This window comes from Hibiscus syriacus, unplaced genomic scaffold, assembly GCF_006381635.1.
Source record: "Hibiscus syriacus cultivar Baekdansim isolate YM2019G1 unplaced genomic scaffold, ASM638163v2 tig00110694_pilon, whole genome shotgun sequence".
NCBI classification, from domain to species: domain Eukaryota; kingdom Viridiplantae; phylum Streptophyta; class Magnoliopsida; order Malvales; family Malvaceae; genus Hibiscus; species Hibiscus syriacus.
This window is the reverse complement of record NW_024062828.1, coordinates 2483253-2501163: the sequence shown is the minus strand read 5'-3', so window position 1 is coordinate 2501163 and position 17911 is coordinate 2483253. Positions and strand designations below refer to the sequence as shown.

At 34.9% G+C, this 17911-nt stretch overlaps 2 protein-coding genes across 2 annotated transcripts; one reads left to right on the top strand and one right to left on the bottom strand.

Moving 5' to 3' along the window:
- Positions 1–4830: 4830 nt before the first annotated feature.
- LOC120138463 (ribose-phosphate pyrophosphokinase 1-like) lies at positions 4831–8570 on the top strand. Its single transcript, XM_039153920.1, has 9 exons — positions 4831–5074; positions 5178–5357; positions 5491–5739; positions 6222–6365; positions 6651–6818; positions 7068–7137; positions 7323–7404; positions 7763–7922; positions 8306–8570. The coding sequence occupies exons 1-9, from the start codon at positions 4976–4978 to the stop codon at positions 8342–8344; spliced, it is 1191 nt and encodes a 396-aa protein (XP_039009851.1). The 5' UTR covers positions 4831–4975; the 3' UTR covers positions 8345–8570.
- On the bottom strand, positions 8456–10401 carry LOC120138464. Its single transcript, XM_039153921.1, has 4 exons — positions 10226–10401; positions 9640–9736; positions 9048–9102; positions 8456–8946 (listed from the first exon to the last, which is right to left on the bottom strand). Exons 1-4 carry the CDS (start codon positions 10337–10339, stop codon positions 8739–8741), a joined length of 474 nt encoding a protein of 157 aa, XP_039009852.1. The 5' UTR covers positions 10340–10401; the 3' UTR covers positions 8456–8738.
- Positions 10402–17911: the final 7510 nt, after the last annotated feature.

The window sequence follows — 17911 nt, the reverse complement described above, 5'->3', positions numbered from 1 at the left end:
TAACAGCAAATATCAGTACCAAAAGAAGCATTTGGTGGTTCTATGTTTCTAAATGGGAAATGCATTCGGGCTGAGTAATTGTTGAAGCTAGTTCTAATCCCAATTTTCGTCATTATTAATCATCTCGTTTTCCTTCAGTGTGGCGCCAATGTCTGCTGGCAAAGTAGCATATTACTTATTAAACAAAGGTTTGGGCTCCAAAGATCATGCCAAAAGTGAATGGAGATAACATTGCCTAAGGACCAGACAATATTCACATAAAAAATAGGTCAGATTCCAACAAGTGAATGCCAAAGGATGAGCAATTTCGCTGAGCAATCAATGCTGGACACCATTCGTTCATATGATATTTTTTGAGAAGAAACGCACCCATAAAGCATTAGGGGAGTGAGCCAGATTATTACAAATCTTCATTAAGTACGTAAAGTTCTGATTTCGCATTCTCCGAATACTTAGTCCTCCATGCACAAAATGTTGGCTCAATGATTCCCAATTGACTAGAGAGATTCTTGAAGCCAAAGAAATTTGCGGACAATCTACTCGATCTCATCACACATAGTGGCCAGAAGCTCACACACTTGTATCAAATAGGAGGGGATGCTCATTAAAATCGGTTTTACAAGAGTTAGCTGAACAACAAAAGAAAGCGCATGCACGAGCTGACCACCCATCAAGTTTTTTGCGTAGCTTATCAATGATGAATCAATAAACCTCTTTAGCTCTACCTGAATGATGGACGGGTACACCAAGGTATTTCCGAGATTTAAACTTCCCTAAATCTTTATCTTGTGCATCGAGCATTCCTTAATAGAGAAAGGGTATTCGGAGAAAAAAAATTGACGTTTTCTGTTTGTTTACCATATGACTGGAGTAAAACCCAATTCTTGTTCAGTGGTGCATCAACAGTATTAGCACGTTCCATATTTGCTTTCTCTTATAAGATAAGACCATCGGCAAAAATGAGATATGAGACTGGTGTACCATTTTGGGCAAGCTTGAAAGCAGACCAATTCTCAGAATCCACACAATGGATTATACTGTGGATCAATTTCTTGATTATCAAGTTGAATAAGGAGGAGAATAAAATGTCTCTCAATTTCATATATTCAAAATTTTGGATCACTAAAATCGTATCCAATTTGAATGTAAACTTTAATTTGAAAACTTTTTGAAACTCAAATTAATTTAGGTATAATGCTGAAATTAACTCCCAATGTTTATCAAAATGATCATTTTAGTCCATATTCTCTTTTGGAGCATTTTAGCCACCAACATTTCTTTTTAGGACAAAAGACCCTAAACATTTGATCGAATAGTCATTTTGGCCATTATTCCTTTTATTAGAGTATTTTGGCCCTCAATATTTTATTTTAAGGTAAAAATACCCATTTTTTTGGAGCGTTTACCATTGTTAACTAACGATTTTCATCCATAGAGGATCTTTTTTCCATCCATAGTTGGGGGCTAAAATGCTAAAAAAAAAAAAGAATAGAGTTCAAATGATCATTTTAGTAAACATTGAAGGCTAATTTTGACATTATGCCAATTTAATACTTTGTAACTCTGTACAGCATATTCTATATTTCTATTTCTGTTATGTATATTTATCAAAACATACTGGAATAATCCCAAAACAAGTTATTGATGTGTCATTCCAATGAATGTTGGTAAAGGATCAGAGGAGAAGTTTTGATCAATCTTCCTGCATGGCAAAATAATATAAACGAAGATGAAAGGTAAGGCCAAAATAGAGAGAGAGAGAGAGAGAGAGAGAAATAACATTCTTACAAGTGTTTACGCGTAAAATGTAACTAGTACAAATTATGTATTCATTAGCATTAATAATGAATTTTTTGTTGCCTAAAGATCTAAAAAACCAAATGCTTAAACTTCATATCGATAAGTGAAGACCCATTTCAACCTTATAAAGATCGTTGTATTTATAATCAAATCCTGCAAGATAAGGCTCAAGGCCAGGGCGTTGTACATTTTTGGCTAGGGGCGAGCTAGTTGGTTGGGATAGTTCGGTTTGGATAAAATCTTCTAAAGGTTTATTTTTTATCCAACTTTTAGATAATCTAAAATTAAATTTTATGCATCTAATCAAAATATCTGTTTTCCAATATATTTGATCTGAATTATCTAAAAATTAAAGAATAGATCGAATATTAAAATTTTTAGATTAGATTATTGGATCAACGTATAGAATCGATCGAATTAGATTTTTTTGCACACCCCTACTCATAAGGATATTTTAATCATTTCCTTAATCACGTCAGTACTAGCAACGTTTCTTACTCATGTAAACTCTTTTTTTTAATTGAAGATGGGAGTAACATTAGTCTAAATATTAGATTGTAGCAACCGGCTGTACTGCTGCAGCGTCTCAAGCGAGAAGATCCATGACTTCGACAAGACAGGAAACATATTGCACTAGGTCAAAATGATGATTCGAGGCAAGCTTGGTCATAAAATCAACCAAATTATTTTTGCACTGTGGTATCCATTGGAATTGAAGCTCCTATGCAGAAGCACGTAAACTCGCACGAATGAGTGGAAATTGGTTCCGATCAGAATTCTCTTCTTTGAACATCTTGATCACCTGAGAGTTGTCCGACTGCACTATGATTCTGGAATGGCCAGAGTTCCGAGCAATGATAAGACCCTCATATATGCCCCAAAGCTCAACTTGGAGGATCGAACTTATGTCAATATTTTTATTGAAACCAACTATCCAACCTCCATCCGAATCGCTGATAACACATCCAACCGAACCTTCACCAGCGGACGAAGACACTACTCCATCAGAGTTTAAACACAACCAACCTGTGGGAGGCTTGCTCCATGATTGATCCACCATTCGTGACTCATGTCTGTAAGGGATAAAGGAGAAGCTATCGTAACATTTCGTCCAACTAATGTTGCGGTGGAGAATTGAAACAGTGGGATGTATAACATTAGTGAAGACGAGCTCGTTTCTTTGCTTCCATAACTGTCACATTATCGAAATAAACAAGGATGACCAAGATGGATAATCATTATTCAAAGGTTTTGTAACCTTGAGATTATTCACAATCCACTGGCGAAGGCCACTAGTAAAGAAGGTATGGCTCAATATGGGAGGCATAACCCTATCCCACAGCTGGCGGGCTTGAACATAGTCCCAAAAGACATGGAGAACCGTCTCGAGGGAGGCACCACAAGGACAATCCAAATTATCCGTTAACATACGCTTGCCACTCTCATAGTTGGTCATTTATTTTTTCCTTGAGGACGAGCCAGATGAAGAACCTGATTCTTTGAGGAACTCGTAAACTCCAAACTGTTTCAAATGCTGTTTGTCATGTCCCAGTCATCTTCAAGAAATTTGGCGTAAGCCGAGTTAACCCTAAATCGAAGATCCTTGCTCAAGCGCCAAACTGATTTCTTTTATTATCGCAGATCATTTCATTCACTTTGGCCAACAAGGACAATTTAATCATTTTAGTAATTTATCACATTCACAAATATACCATATATTTTAAAGTATGTAAAACTTGCACTTAATTAATGTTCAGTGTCTTAACACATTTATATGTGAATTCGTTAAGTGGTAGCAGTAGTTGAAAAGAGTGTCGTTCTCATTCGAAGTCCTAGGTTTGAATAATTACTTTTATAGGATGAGTGTGCCTTGTCAATAATTAAGAAACATTATGAGCATATACTATATTGTAATCATCTTAAACTATTAAAAAATGCTTAGTATAAAAAGTGCACAAACTATACAAAAAATTTTATTTAGGTGGTTAAACTTTTTTCAATCAATTCAGGTGTCTAATATTACAAACGTTACCATTTTAAGTGTTTTGAAAAGTCCATTAAAGGACACATGTCGCATTCAAATAATTTTGATTATTTTTTTAAACAAATAAAAAAACTTTAAAATATTATTGTATTTTAAAAAATTATAATTTCTCTAAAATTACAAAAAGTATTAAATCCCTAAAAATCCTTAAAATCAATCCTAAACTTATAATATCCCTTGTTGAACATGATCACCGCTGCCGCCACTCTTGTCGTCTCTCTTGTTGGTCGTCACTATCCTTGCTGTCGAAATGACCGCCATAGTATTTGTGTGTCGTAATTTGTAGCAGTTTGGTTCGTCGGGTTTAACGTCGGGTGGGGTTTCGTAAGGCTATTTGTCAGGTGGACTCGCGGTCGAGGATAGATTCGGTCAACGATAACGATGGTAAAAGCGGCGGTCGATGTGGATATAGGGATTGAAATTAGGGTTTTCGAAATTTTTGGAGTTTTTGTAAGTTTTTTTGAAAATTTAGGAATTTATTAAAAAATACATTTTAATTTTTATTTTAAATAAAAAATTTTAAAATTATATAAATGCGACGTGTCATTTAACGAAATATTTTAATGGCTGTTACGATCGAGACACTTAAAATGATAATATTTATAACCTTAATCACCTAAATTGATCGAAAAAAATTTAGGTACCTAAATGAAGAAAAAGTATAGTATAGTTTAGAAGTACATTCTGAATGATTCAGAGCAATTATCAAACAGCATGTCACATTCAGAGCTAATTCATACAGACTGAATTTGAATCATTCAACACTTAATCATTCTGAAGTAAACAAACAACCTCTAAATCTTAAAAAAATTACATTTTTATGCATACTCTTACACTTTTGAGACTGAATGGACTAAATTGAATAACATATGCCCCTCCCAAAAACAAAACAAAAAATATCTTAGTTTTGTTGTTGGGATAACTGATAACCTAAAATCTCTAACATCTCCCAGGCAAGCACATTGCACCATAACACCCACACCGACTGCTATAAACTAAACTCGGAATCACCAATTGACTGTTGAATTATTGCTACTATTATATGGTATGAGAAGAAGATGATGATGATCCTTTCAAATTGAAACCCTAACCCTAAAAGGATTTGATTTGACTAAATATAAGGGTGAATGAATGGCGTCGTCTCTGCTCGGCCTCTGTTCTTCCAATTCGCTACTCTCCTCCGCTACTCTCCTTAACTCCCACCCCCGCTTCCCTCTCCGGCACCGCTTCGTGAGTTCTCTTTTTCTCTCAATTTAGAGTTTCTGCTATTTGTTTTCCCTTAATTATCTAACAAAATCTTCGGGCCTAAACTCTGACTTTCCCTTTCTTATAGAGATGTAATGTGGTGGAGCCATTGAAATTCGACAATGGAAAGCCTTACTTTCCTCTCCTCACCACTGACCCTGCATTGCCAACCTTCTTGTCCCGAAATTCCCATTTCCAAAGTGATGTCAACAAAAACGACACGAGGCTCCGTATATTTTCTGGCACTGCTAATCCTGCTCTTTCTCAGGTTCTAGATTCAACTCAAAACACTTTCTTTCTTTCTTTCTTTCTTTCTTTCAGATTGCTTAGGTTATATATCTAATTAGCATCTAGGTATACAGGAACATGAGTTATGTAATTGCTATATCTATATTGGATAGGAAATCGCACGCTATATGGGTCTGGAGCTTGGGAAAATCAAGATAAAACGTTTTGCTGATGGTGAGATTTATGTCCAGTTGCAAGAGAGTGTGAGAGGTTGCGACGTGTACCTGGTCCAACCCACTTGCCCCCCTGCCAATGAGAATCTTATGGAACTTCTCATTATGATTGATGCTTGTAGGAGGGCTTCTGCTAAGAACATTACTGCTGTCATTCCCTATTTTGGCTATGCCCGGGCAGACAGAAAGGTAACTCAACCAAGACCAATTAAATTATGCACTTCTACACTATGGAATGCTTGATCAAATGGAATTCAATTCCAGATTTCTAGTTGAGTTATTATTTATTATTCTCTCTAGTTTGGTTTTAAATTGTAAAATTCTAAATCCTTTCTTACTGTTCTAAACAATAGCAAGTAGTCCAATTATGTTTTATTCATATTATTTCCAAAAATGCTAATTCAATTAAAGTACGGAAACAATTTAGTTGAATTATTTTCTTGTGGGTTTGTTGTTCAAGTACAACATAATGGCTTTGTTTTTTCAGAACTTTCAAATCTCCCTTTCAACCATTTCCCTGAATCCAAATGAAAGTAAGAAATATTATGAAACTTTAGGTGTCCTATAAATGAAAAAGGCACAGCCTGAGATGATAGCTTTGCTCTGCATACGCATTCCTCACTGAGCACATGATACTGCTTGATTTGTTATTTTATCCACTGTTCTTCCAGACTCAGGGGCGTGAATCTATTGCTGCCAAACTTGTAGCAAATTTGATTACTGAAGCAGGCGCAAATCGTGTTCTTGCTTGTGATCTTCACTCAGGGCAATCCATGGGTTACTTTGATATCCCAGTAGATCATGTTTATGGGCTGGTAATTTTTGCACATGCTCTCTGTACTACTTTGATGTTCTATGTTTAGAGGTGCTAATCAATATTAGACATAAGTATTTAGCAGAAATACTGTATGATTCAAGAATCTAGACTTTAGTACTTATGAAAAGCCTTAATGTAATCTTGCTATGATGAGTTTCTTTCATATTTGTATTCTGTTTCTTTAGCTACTCCTGTATCAGTTCTTGACACTGGCCTGTTTTACATCAGCAACATTTTCAATATAAACTTTTTGCTCACTTCAAATATTACTCTGCAATTCCAGCCTGTGATTCTAGATTATCTTGCTAGCAAGACAATATGTTCTGATGATTTGGTGGTAGTCTCGCCTGATGTTGGTGGTGTTGCTAGAGCACGTGCTTTTGCCAAAAAATTATCTGATGCACCTCTTGCTATTGTTGATAAAAGGCGTCATGGGCATAATGTTGCAGAGGTGGGATCTAATTTATCAGAGTTGTCTTATGCATAATCTCAGTAGGTTAACATTTTAAATAATGTAAAGTAGTCGCTGTGCACTTGTATGTAAATGGAAAAATTTTGAAGTTGATTAGAATAACAATCTTTTGTCCAATATTTGCTTCTATTTTCAAGCTTCTCTTTCTCGATACACTTTTCTGTTGTTAAGTAATATGGTGCATTCTCAAATTGAACTAGAAATTAACGAACAAATATGATCTTATAGGTCATGAATTTGATAGGTGATGTGAAAGGAAAGGTTGCAGTGATGGTAGATGACATGATTGACACTGCTGGTATTCTTCTCTTTATCTCTTGGGAAGAATGTGATTTCAAATCATATTTCTTTCTGCGACCGTATATTAAAAATCAAAATTTATTAGCCTTTCCATTTATTATTTCTGCTTTATCAGCATTAACATGAGAATGCTAGTTACTGAGTCTTCATAAGATGTTAACTATCGAATTGTGGTTTTCACAGGAACAATCGCCAAAGGTGCAGCTCTTTTACATCAAGAGGGGGCCCGGGAAGTGTATGCGTGTACTACACATGCTGTCTTTAGGTATGTGGGAATTGGTTGTTCTTTTATTAGGGTTTAAATCTTGTTAGCCGAAGTTGCTTCCTTAAATACATGTTTAAGCAATTTCACCTGGGCTAGGTTTTGGACATCTCTTAAAAGTTAGAATTTGTTAAATACTCTTGGAGCAGCTTTAGAAGGTTTTTTCTGCTCAAAACTATTAAGGTTTTGTGTTTATTAATGAATTGTGTTTGAGATGCTATTTAGGCAATATGGCTTGATTTTGGTAACTAACCCTTTTTGTTTGTATGTTCTTTGAGAAAAAAGAACAGGAAAAATTGCTATCTCCTATCATATTTGTAAATGTTCATCATTGTATCGACTCATTTGCCTGGTTTCACAGTCCTCCTGCAATAGAGAGGTTGTCAAGTGGTCTTTTCCAAGAAGTAATCATAACAAACACCATCCCAGTGTTGGAGCAGAACTATTTTCCTCAGTTGACAGTCCTCTCTGTGGCAAACCTTCTGGGAGAGACCATATGGCGTGTTCATGATGACTGCTCTGTAAGTAGTACCTTTATATATAATCTATAATATAACATAAACAATCAAATTTTGTTCTTTACATGAAAATTGAAAAGCAAAATTGATTCATCTCTTGATACAAGTGTTGATCTGTTGCAAATTCTTTTATAAGCTTTAATGTCTTTCGATAGCTAATTTTGAATGGATCTGCTTTGCTGCATCGTGGGCAATAGGCTTACCTTAAATAAATATATAAAAGATATATTAGAAGGATTCAAAGTTATGCCTTTTCAGTTTAGTGGATTTCATGGAAATGTATTTTGTTGTTGCTTGTTATGTTCTAAATTCTATTCAAGTTATTCTAATCTGAATTAATCTGAGTTTTGAGAGTTTATTTATATTGAAATATTTATGATTGGCAGGGAGGGTTTGAACCCTATTCAACCTTGGGCATTGATTGATTTCTGGAAATGGCAATTTCGTTTTTATGGAATTGCGTGGGAATCTGCCTGCAAACCATTATCTTTTGTACTCGGAAGGAGTGTTACAGTGCGTAGGTAGGTAGTCTTATGTATTCACAGAAGTTGGAATGAATGAAATCCAGCAATCGAATGCTATTATTTTTTTCCTCGGATTATGTGTTTGTATATGGTTGTATTTGGTTTTAAATAAAAAAATGTAATGGAATTTCCAGTGTTAATAAAAGTAAATGTTTTCTTTTAATCAATTTAAGTACTTGCATAGCCAAATGAGAAGTCATGGACAACATCCAATCACTACTTGGGTTACAAACTTGCTATGGGAATCTCATCAGACTTGATTGTAGTCATGCATGTTTGTTTCCTTCCTCTATATCTAATTATCTGAATCATCAGTCTGTTCATGATGAAGCAACCGATCGGCTGTACTCTGTGAATCACGGTCACCTTTAATCTGATACTTGGTACCTTGGGTGCCATCATCATCTCGCTTCATGAAATTGAAGCCTATTATATACCTGTATTCTCCTGTTCCAAGGCAACGAGAGCAGTAGCTGAGGCCACTGCCACCACAACTCTTGCACCTGCACATGTAGTCTCAATAAGCTCAGTTGTGCTGCTGGCTGCACCATTACCTACCACCACTCAATATGCAGTTCCTATAATATATCTATTGATACCTCACCATTTTGGCCATTCTCCTTTGGGAAGCATCTCTACATGAACATGGTTTGTCCTTCCTACAGTAAATTTATAACAAAACAAAAAATCCAAGAGAGGGAATCAAATCAAAACAGAGAAGCATATTATGATCGAAGCAACAGAACTGGTAAAAAAGAAAGTACAAACTGGATACATTTTTATAGGGTAAATTACATCAGATACCACCAAACTTTAAGTATTGTATTGCTTATACTATTGAATTTCAATTTTGTCAATTATAACACTAAAATTTGATTTTCATATTCAATTATACCATTGAACCCTTAAATCATTAACAACATAATGTGCGACTGACGGCTATTGACATAGACACCTCACTCAAATGACATCGTTTTGATCCGGCTACTCACAATTTAATGGCCTAGTGGTATGATTGAAATGAAAATCAAAATTTAGTACTATAATTGGTAAAATTGAAAGTTCGGTGGTATAAATGATACATCACCTAAAGTTCGGTGGTAATTGGTGTAGTTTGCCCTTTTTATTTACTTAAAATGGTGTTTGGAGATAAACCCTAATGAAATATCTAGGGGAGGAGAAGGAGAGAGAAAGACCTCTTCCGTAACAATTATAGCAATCCACTCTGCCGTTCCCCTTGCAGACAACACATGGTGGATCAGGCTTCTTCATTATCTTTCGCCCAACATTTGACTGCAAAATACCACAAGCCAATGAACCAAACTGACCTCCAACTTTTCATTCCTTTGCTTGCGTAATTTACCACAAACATGATTTCAGCTTTGATGACACAAACAACATGCTTTAAACATAAGTTAAAAGAAACTAACATCCACCGCCAACCCAGATTTTATTAATAATCATTTAATTGTTTCCCAAAACTCAGCAACTGATTTCATCACAATTAATTAATTGATAACGGAATCGAACTATGTACGTGACGTGGGTTTGAGCTTTGAACAAAAAAAATTAAAGAGAACATGAACAGAAACATTAAATTAAAACATAGGAACAAGAACAATACTTGATAAAATTTTCAACAAGTCACCCTACGAGAGTCGCAAAGTACATCCTTATTTAGCAGCAGAAAACGAAATTTAAATTTGGTGTGATTGTATTTCTTCCACGAAATTGGAGAAATGAAAGACGGTGAATGAGAAAAGAAAAGAAAAGAAAAGTGACCTCGGTTCTGACAACCCAAGTGGGTTTAGGGAGTAAAAGGGGAACAGAACCGTTGGATTTCCGACTCTCCGATCGGAGGGCCATGAGCAGAATCGCCGTTGACGCCGCTGCCATGGATATTCAAGTCAGATTTTTTTTTTTAATTAGCTTCCTTCTTCTGCTGGTACTCGAAGTCTAACTCGCAGCACAAGGATATAACTAACCTTTTTTTAGGGTAAAACACTTGAATGATCACTTTAATTATGAAATTGATATCGGTATGACTATCAGTTTTAAACTTTTATCAATATAACTATTTAATTGATTTAAATATAATCATTTATATTTAACATTTAATGGAATATTTACGTGATATTTAACAAAATTGATATAATCACATATTTAATTTTCAATACTCATACATTTAATTAATTTGATTTTAATTTTAATTTAATATAATAAATCAACCCGTTAATAAATCAACATGTTATGTTACCACTTAATTTTAACTTTTTTAATCTGAAAATCTATAAAAAGTAGAATAAATAATATTTTAATCATTAAAAAATAAAACATTTAAACCGGGACTTCTACACGGCAAGTCCTTGAGAATTACAGCTCCTGCTGAATTATAATCACCACCATGCCGGTGCCGTTACCCCTTCGCTCTCCCAGCTGAAACGCCGGTGATGGTTCTAACGAAGAAGAGGAAGCGCCAGTGATTGAGATTCTTGATGAGATTCTTGACGATTAACAGATGGTTGTTGATTCTAACTCCAAAAGCGAAGAAGTGCCAAAGAAATCATATGCATCTATTCTGAAAGGTTAAGAAGGAGAATGTAATCCATGTATCAATCCCAAAACATTCCCCTGTGAAATCTTCTGCAAAACCTCACGAGCAACTGCACCACCGGCTGCTTCTGCAATAACATCTGATTCACAAATTTCTAGCAACAATGTTGTAGAAAATAGAAATAATCAAGGTATGGAAGCCGAAGGTCCCTTCTGTCTACATCAAAGGTTTACCTTTGAATGCTACACCAAGCGTGCTGGAGAATGAATTTAAGAAGTTTGAACCTATTAAGAGTGGCGGTATTCAAGTTCAAAGCCAAGAGGGTTTTGTTTTGGTTTCGTGGAATTTGAAATGGCATGTTCAGTGCAAAGTGCTATAGAGGCTTCACCTATTAATTTGGGTGGCCGTAAAGCAGTTGTTGAACAAAACGATCAACTTCTCGAGGTAACAGAGATCGGTTCAACTGTCGTTTGACTCCGACAAAGTTACTCTCTCCCCGTGATGTCGTCTCGTCGGAGGAATCGTACTAGGGAGGCGTTGGCTCATCAGTTGATGGAGTGGTAAAGGGGGGTTTCTGGAGGCCTAAAGGGAGCAATAATTTGAGGAAGAGGAGGGTTATCAGGGAAAGAGGCGCAGATACAGAGGGTAAGAATAGTAGCCAAAAGAAAGGTGGGGATTTCATGGTGGATTATAGCAATTCAGTGTAAGTTTCAGCTGGGAGAGTGAAGGGGTAACGGCGCCGACGTCGTGGTGGTGGTGGTTATCATATGTAATTATATTAATTTTATTAATTATCATGTAAGTACATCTATTAAATTTTAATGTTATGTGAATATATTGAAACTAATTAAATAGTTAGTGGTTATATTAACGAAATTTTAAAAATAATAGTCATATCGACACCAACTCTATAATTAAGTGATCATTCAAATAGTTTACCCATTCATTTATTACTTGTTTGCGCCGACGTAGTAGTGGTGGTGGTGGTGGTGGTGGTTATCATATGTAATTATATTAATTTTATTAATTATCATGTAAGCACTTCTATTAAATTTTAATGTTATGTGAATATATTGAAACTAATTAAATAGTTAAGTGGTCATATTAACGAAATTTTAAAAATAATAGTCATATCGACACTAATTCTATAATTAAGTGATCATTTAAATAATTTACCCATTTATTTATTACATGTTTATAATGTCCTCTATATATATATATATAAAAGAAAGATAAGCTCCAATTATTTTTGGCGTAATGTCAAAATTTATCTTTAATATTTATCAAAATAGTTATTTTAATTTTTGTTTTTTTAAAGTATTTTAGTCTCGAATGTTTTATTTTAAGATAGAAGTCTTAGATGTTTAATTAAATAGTCACTATAACTCTTATTCTTTTTATAGAGTATTTTCACCCTCAACATTTTATTTTAGAGTAAAAATGCCCTTATTTTGAAGCATTTATTATTTGTTAACCGCACGAATTAAGCGACAATGGTGGTAAAAAATTTATTGTTATTCTTTGAGGTAACACCATGAATATATATGTCTAAGTATGCAATGTCAAATGGTTAAGAGTTATCTTTGAACAAATATTATCTTATACTTACCTCATATTAATAAAATAAGTTATTTGTTAACCAATTATTTCTATATATAAGACCGTTTTTATTCTCAAAATAAAACTGAAGTGACTATTTAAAGAAATTTATGTATTTTTTTTACTCGTGCCAACTATTTTTTGGCCAGCTCAAATTTAACCTTCTTTTGCTTTACTTTAGGGTTGCTTGCGCCTTGTATTCTTCGTACTTTTATAATTGGGTAAACTATCCACACAGTCGCCCGATTATTAGTAATTTTTTAGTTTAGTCACTCGACTTTAAAAAGGATTTTTTCATCTATGTTAAGTCACTAATGGGCGATGATGTCTTAAACTAAAAAAAATATATAAATTTAATCTATAAAATTTACACATTATGTCATTTCGATTTTAGTTTTAAAAAATTTATGAACAAATTTACATGTGCCAATTTCATCATATTCTAGAAAATTCAAAAGTATCCGTCAAACAACATAAAATCTAAAGAAACAGAGATTCAATTAATAGATTTAAGCTAATTTAGATCTTTTCCCAATCATTCTTCTTTTTCTATGTCAATTGTTTTTCTCTAAGAATATATTATATATATCTTAAATCTAGAGGTGGGTATATTAAGTAATCTTATTTTTTATTTTACTTGTTTAATCTCATCTCTCTTCCTCAAACTGTAATAGCATCCCTAAATCCTATTAGCCGAATCATCCCTTCCACGCTACTCAACATCCATCGTTTCTTACGATTGCTTCGACCCAAATGGTTTTGGAGTGACCCTCTCGGCCTCCTCTATCCTTCCTTTTATTTAGACTTCCAAAAAAACCCTCATTCCCCAATACTTTTCAATTTCTCCTTTTTGTACAAACCAATGACGATCATCGTTCATGCCTTTTCAGCTCAAATTTTATTATATATAATACGTATTTTATAATAATCTCATCTATCAACAACATTCATGTAGGATCAAAGCGATCTTCATCGTATCAATCATGATTAGACCCATCAATGATCATGTATACTAATACATTCAAATGACATAGATCATTCATAGAGTGTATCATTGTAACACCTCAATTTAGGGGCTAAAATTTAAGAAATTATAAAATATTAGATTTAATTGGTATTTTAGAGGAAATTGAGGATTAAATTGTAAAATTGTAAAGTAGGTAAACCGTTTTATAAAGTACTGGAAATTCAGTGGCTAAACTTATAGTTTAACTATTTTTTTTAAGAGAAAATTTATAAACCCCTTTCTGCTCAGTTCCCAGAAATGTTTCTCATTTTCCTCCTCCGATCAACCCACTTTAAACTCCTATCTACTCACCGTCCGGCCACCGTTCGACGAACCGAAACCACCATCGTGTTCATTGTCGAAAGATGAACAAAACCCTTAAACCTCTCATCGTAAATCAGCATCTTTTGTCGATAATTTCAGTTGAAAGTATCGTCGTTTTAACTCGATTTTCGTTGGTTTTTCATTGATTCACGTCGATCCGGCTACCCGTTTTCGACACCTCCCACACCATCGTGTTCCTTGCAACGTTCCGAGTCCACCGGTGTCATCCGTGTCTCCGTCGTCGTCGGTGCGTGGAGGGGTGAGGAAGTCAAAGTTTTCGATGTTTCGGAATCGAGCTCTCCACCGTTCAAAATTGTGAACCGATCTTGGTAAGTGTCTCAAAATGCCTTAAATTAACTTTTAGAAATTTTTTCGGAAATATTTGGACACTCCACGACGCCGCACGCGCCGCCCCTGCGCGTGGGGAAGGATCTGGTGCACGTGTGGAAAGGAAAAAAAATCGGTTTGACCGGTCCGACCAGACCCAACCTGACTGTTCGACCCGACCCGTTGACCGTTGATCGCGTTGACCGTTGACCGCCATTGACTGCCGTTAACCACCGTTGACCAGAACTTTGGTCGGTATTGACCGGCCGTTGACTTTTTTTTGGTATACCTATCCTGACGTTTTTTGAAGTCCTGAATCCGTTTTTGGGGTCTGTTGCGCCAAATTCCTAATAACCTGTTGGTAACTTCTGAGAAGATAATTGACCTGAAAATCTCTGAGTTAAGAATAAATTATCGAGGATGCTCTTTTGTCAGAATTGTTCGAAAGGTTTGGAAAAGATGATACGTTTGAAATAAATAATAAGATCGTATTGAAGGAAAGAATTGAAATACACCAGAATGATTGGATATCCTCGAGCTCTGTAATGAATGGAATAAAAGTGAACACTAAAATGACCAAAATACCCTTATGGCATATACTAAGTAAATGTCTTGGATTAATTAAAGAATCCAAATAAGCATAGGTGTTGGACTACCTTTAAAAGTTATGGAACACAGCTTAAGTGAGTTGATCAATCTTAATGATATGTCAGTACCTGAAGGACATAGATATTACTTGAATGTGTGTTCATCTTCTCAAGTTTGGCTCGATGATAATTTTGGAAGTATTCAACTCAACTCAACTCTAGATCTCATTCAGTACTAAAAATTGTATATTTGTTCGACAAATCAACCACGAAGACCGAACTGACCTGAACTGAACTGAACTGAACGAAGGTACAATATGTATTCGAAATTCAGAAAACGTCTGAATTACTCTGGAAAACTCTAAAGTAACCAGTACAGACTTGACTATTAAATTAAATAAGTAACCTCAATGACTGAGGATTAAATAAGTGTTTTGGATAAGTCTGGAAACATTAATAAACATATATGATGTAATGTTCTTATGGGTCATGAACTACAAATCAAGCACATCAGCATTTCATGATATCGTGGAAGCGTGGAAACAAAATAAAGAGCATTGGAATATCTGTTAGTTTCCTTAAGATCTATTCAGCGATGATTCCGAAGATGATCTATAGATAAGAATTTTTGGTATTAAAAAGTAAATACACTGGAAGGACAATGAATTGACCAGTCAACAAGCATTAGTTCTGGGAGTTATTCATCTGGAGTTGTTCGATAATCCAATCAATCGACAAATATTATAAAGGATTCTGAATACCCTTACGATTACGTTAAGCTTCTGAAAAATGTCCGAATAAGATATAATCCTGATAAATCATATTTTGAATAACTGATGATTCTGTCAGTTAATGAACTCTCCCAACAGTGATTCTAACTTTCGACATTCTATCGGTAAACTGAAGATCCGTGTTTCTCTTCCCGATAAGATTATCCAGTATCTCTAACAATATTTGTAAACACTAGTGTGTTCCCTAATTACATTAATGTTTTATCTGACTTTCGATTTGAATTATGTTCTAATTTCTAATCTGAATTTTGTTCTGATTTCTGATATGGATTCTGTTCTGATATATGATATGAATTCTATTTTGATTTATGATATCTTCGCTTATTGTCGGAAAAATGTTTTATTTGGGGGTATTATTGGAGGAAGAATATATGCAGGCTTCTTGGCTTTGTGCTCAGGGCCTAAATGTTGTGCAGGGGTTGTATGGTTCTGGGGAACCTACACATTATATTGTGTTCAGTTGAAGGGATTAATATGGTTTTTGATAAATAAAAATATGTTTTTAAAAAAGATTTGTATATTTTCACTGGTTTTGAGGGAACACACTAGATAATCTATTCTAATCTCTTGAACCTAGACATCCCAAATATTTCCATCGGAACTGAAAGCTCACTGTATGTTACCACCTGAAATAGCAGTAGGATCTCCGCTCAGCATAAAAATCTGTAGATATCTAAACCAATAAGGAAATATATGTTTATTTGTATCTGTACGTTTTTCAGCATCATCTGGTAGTTCTGTATTATTGAGCTTTCCGAAGCTCACTCTATTACTCACCATTGCAGGTTAAAAGAATTGTATCGGTGCAGCTATCGACTTTAGTCAGGGAGGTCTTACGGTGTTGTTTGCAGAGTATGGTACATGTGATTAGGGGGCATGTAATTATATTTTGTTTTATATATGAGTCTGAAAATCTGTTTTATTTCTGCATACTAATAAATCATTTTATAAGTTACATGTTTTAATAAAAGTTTTAAATTTTTCGCTATTTTTACAGTGGGTCACTATGGTGGCCCTAATGTGACACTCCAGATCAGATCGAGTTACTTGCATTGGTCTAAGGGGGTTACATTTAGTGGTATCAGAGCTATGGTTGAGTCAAATTTTTCAAGATAGACTGACCGGTCGAATTTCAAAAAAATGTCTAATCAGTACATACCCCTATACTACAATCGTACTTCTCTGAGCCAGAACTCCAAGGTTGAGTCCCTATCTGTAACGAGCAAACCTAAGTTTTATCCGTTAAGGCTCTACCTATGTATAAAGGAATATCAGTAATGTTTATCTGAATTTTGTAAAGTTCATCATGAGCCATGTGAAAGTTACTCATCTGATAAATTCCGAAACCAACTCCAGAAATGAAATTGTGATATGTTATCGCTTTATGAGCCTATACTTGTAACCAAGGCTGAATTGATTTTACAAGGATAAATTTGTTCTGATTATTTATTTGGACTGTGGGAAAGTTCTGATGAGAATGTATACTCAGCTGGTTAAGAATTTATAGAGGATCCGTACTTTTGTAAAAGCTATGTGAAGCTATGAAAGAACTGATGGAAGTTTCATTTCTGCAATTATGGGACATGAATGAATTTCGAGGACGAAATTATTTTAAAGAGAGGATCATTGTAATACCCCAATTTAGGGGCTAAAATTTAAGAAATTATAAAGTATTAGATTTAATTGGTATTTTGGACGAAATTAAGGATTAAATTGTAAAATTTCAAAGTTGCCAGATCGTTTTATAAAGGGTAGGAAATTCAGTGGCTAAACTCATAGTTTAAACATTTTTCTTTAAGAGAAAATTTATAAACCTCTTTTCGTGCTTAGTTCCCAGAAATGTTTCCCATTTTTCTCATCCGATCAACCCACTTTAAACTCCGATCTAGTCACCGTTCGACGAACCGAAACCACCATCGTGTTTGTTGTCGAAAGATGAACAAAACCCCTTAAATCTCTCGTCGTGAATCGGAGTTGTTTGTCGTTAATTTCAGTTGCAAGTATCGTCGGTTTTAACTCTATTTTCATTGGTTTTTCGTTGATTCACGTCGATCCAGCTACCTGTTTTCAACACCTCCCACACCATCGTGTTCATTGCATCGTTCCGAGTCCACCGGTGTACTCCGTGTCTCCGTCGTCGCCGGCGCGTGGAGGGGTAAGAAAGTCAAATTTTTTGATGTTTCGGAATCGAGCTCTCCGCCGTTCAAAATTGTGAACCGATCTTGGTAAGTGTTTCAAAATGCCTTAAATTAATTTTTAGAAAATTTTCCAGAAATTTTT

What these genes read in the sequence shown, in the direction of transcription:
- LOC120138463 (XM_039153920.1), top strand. Translation starts at nt 4,976, where the DNA reads ATGGCGTCGTCTCTGCTCGGCCTCTGTTCTTCCAATTCGCTACTCTCC. An exon ending in ACTACACATGCTGTCTTTAG is followed by an intron (nt 7,405 to 7,762) that starts GTATGTGGGAAT and finishes CTGGTTTCACAG; the next exon opens with TCCTCCTGCAATAGAGAGGT. An exon ending in GTGTTCATGATGACTGCTCT is followed by an intron (nt 7,923 to 8,305) that starts GTAAGTAGTACC and finishes TATGATTGGCAG; the next exon opens with GGAGGGTTTGAACCCTATTC.
- LOC120138464 (XM_039153921.1), bottom strand. Translation starts at nt 10,339, where the DNA reads ATGGCAGCGGCGTCAACGGCGATTCTGCTCATGGCCCTCCGATCGGAG. An exon ending in CTATAATTGTTACGGAAGAG is followed by an intron (nt 9,103 to 9,639) that starts GTCTTTCTCTCT and finishes AATTTACTGTAG; the next exon opens with GAAGGACAAACCATGTTCAT. An exon ending in AAAGGAGAATGGCCAAAATG is followed by an intron (nt 8,947 to 9,047) that starts GTGAGGTATCAA and finishes CTACATGTGCAG; the next exon opens with GTGCAAGAGTTGTGGTGGCA.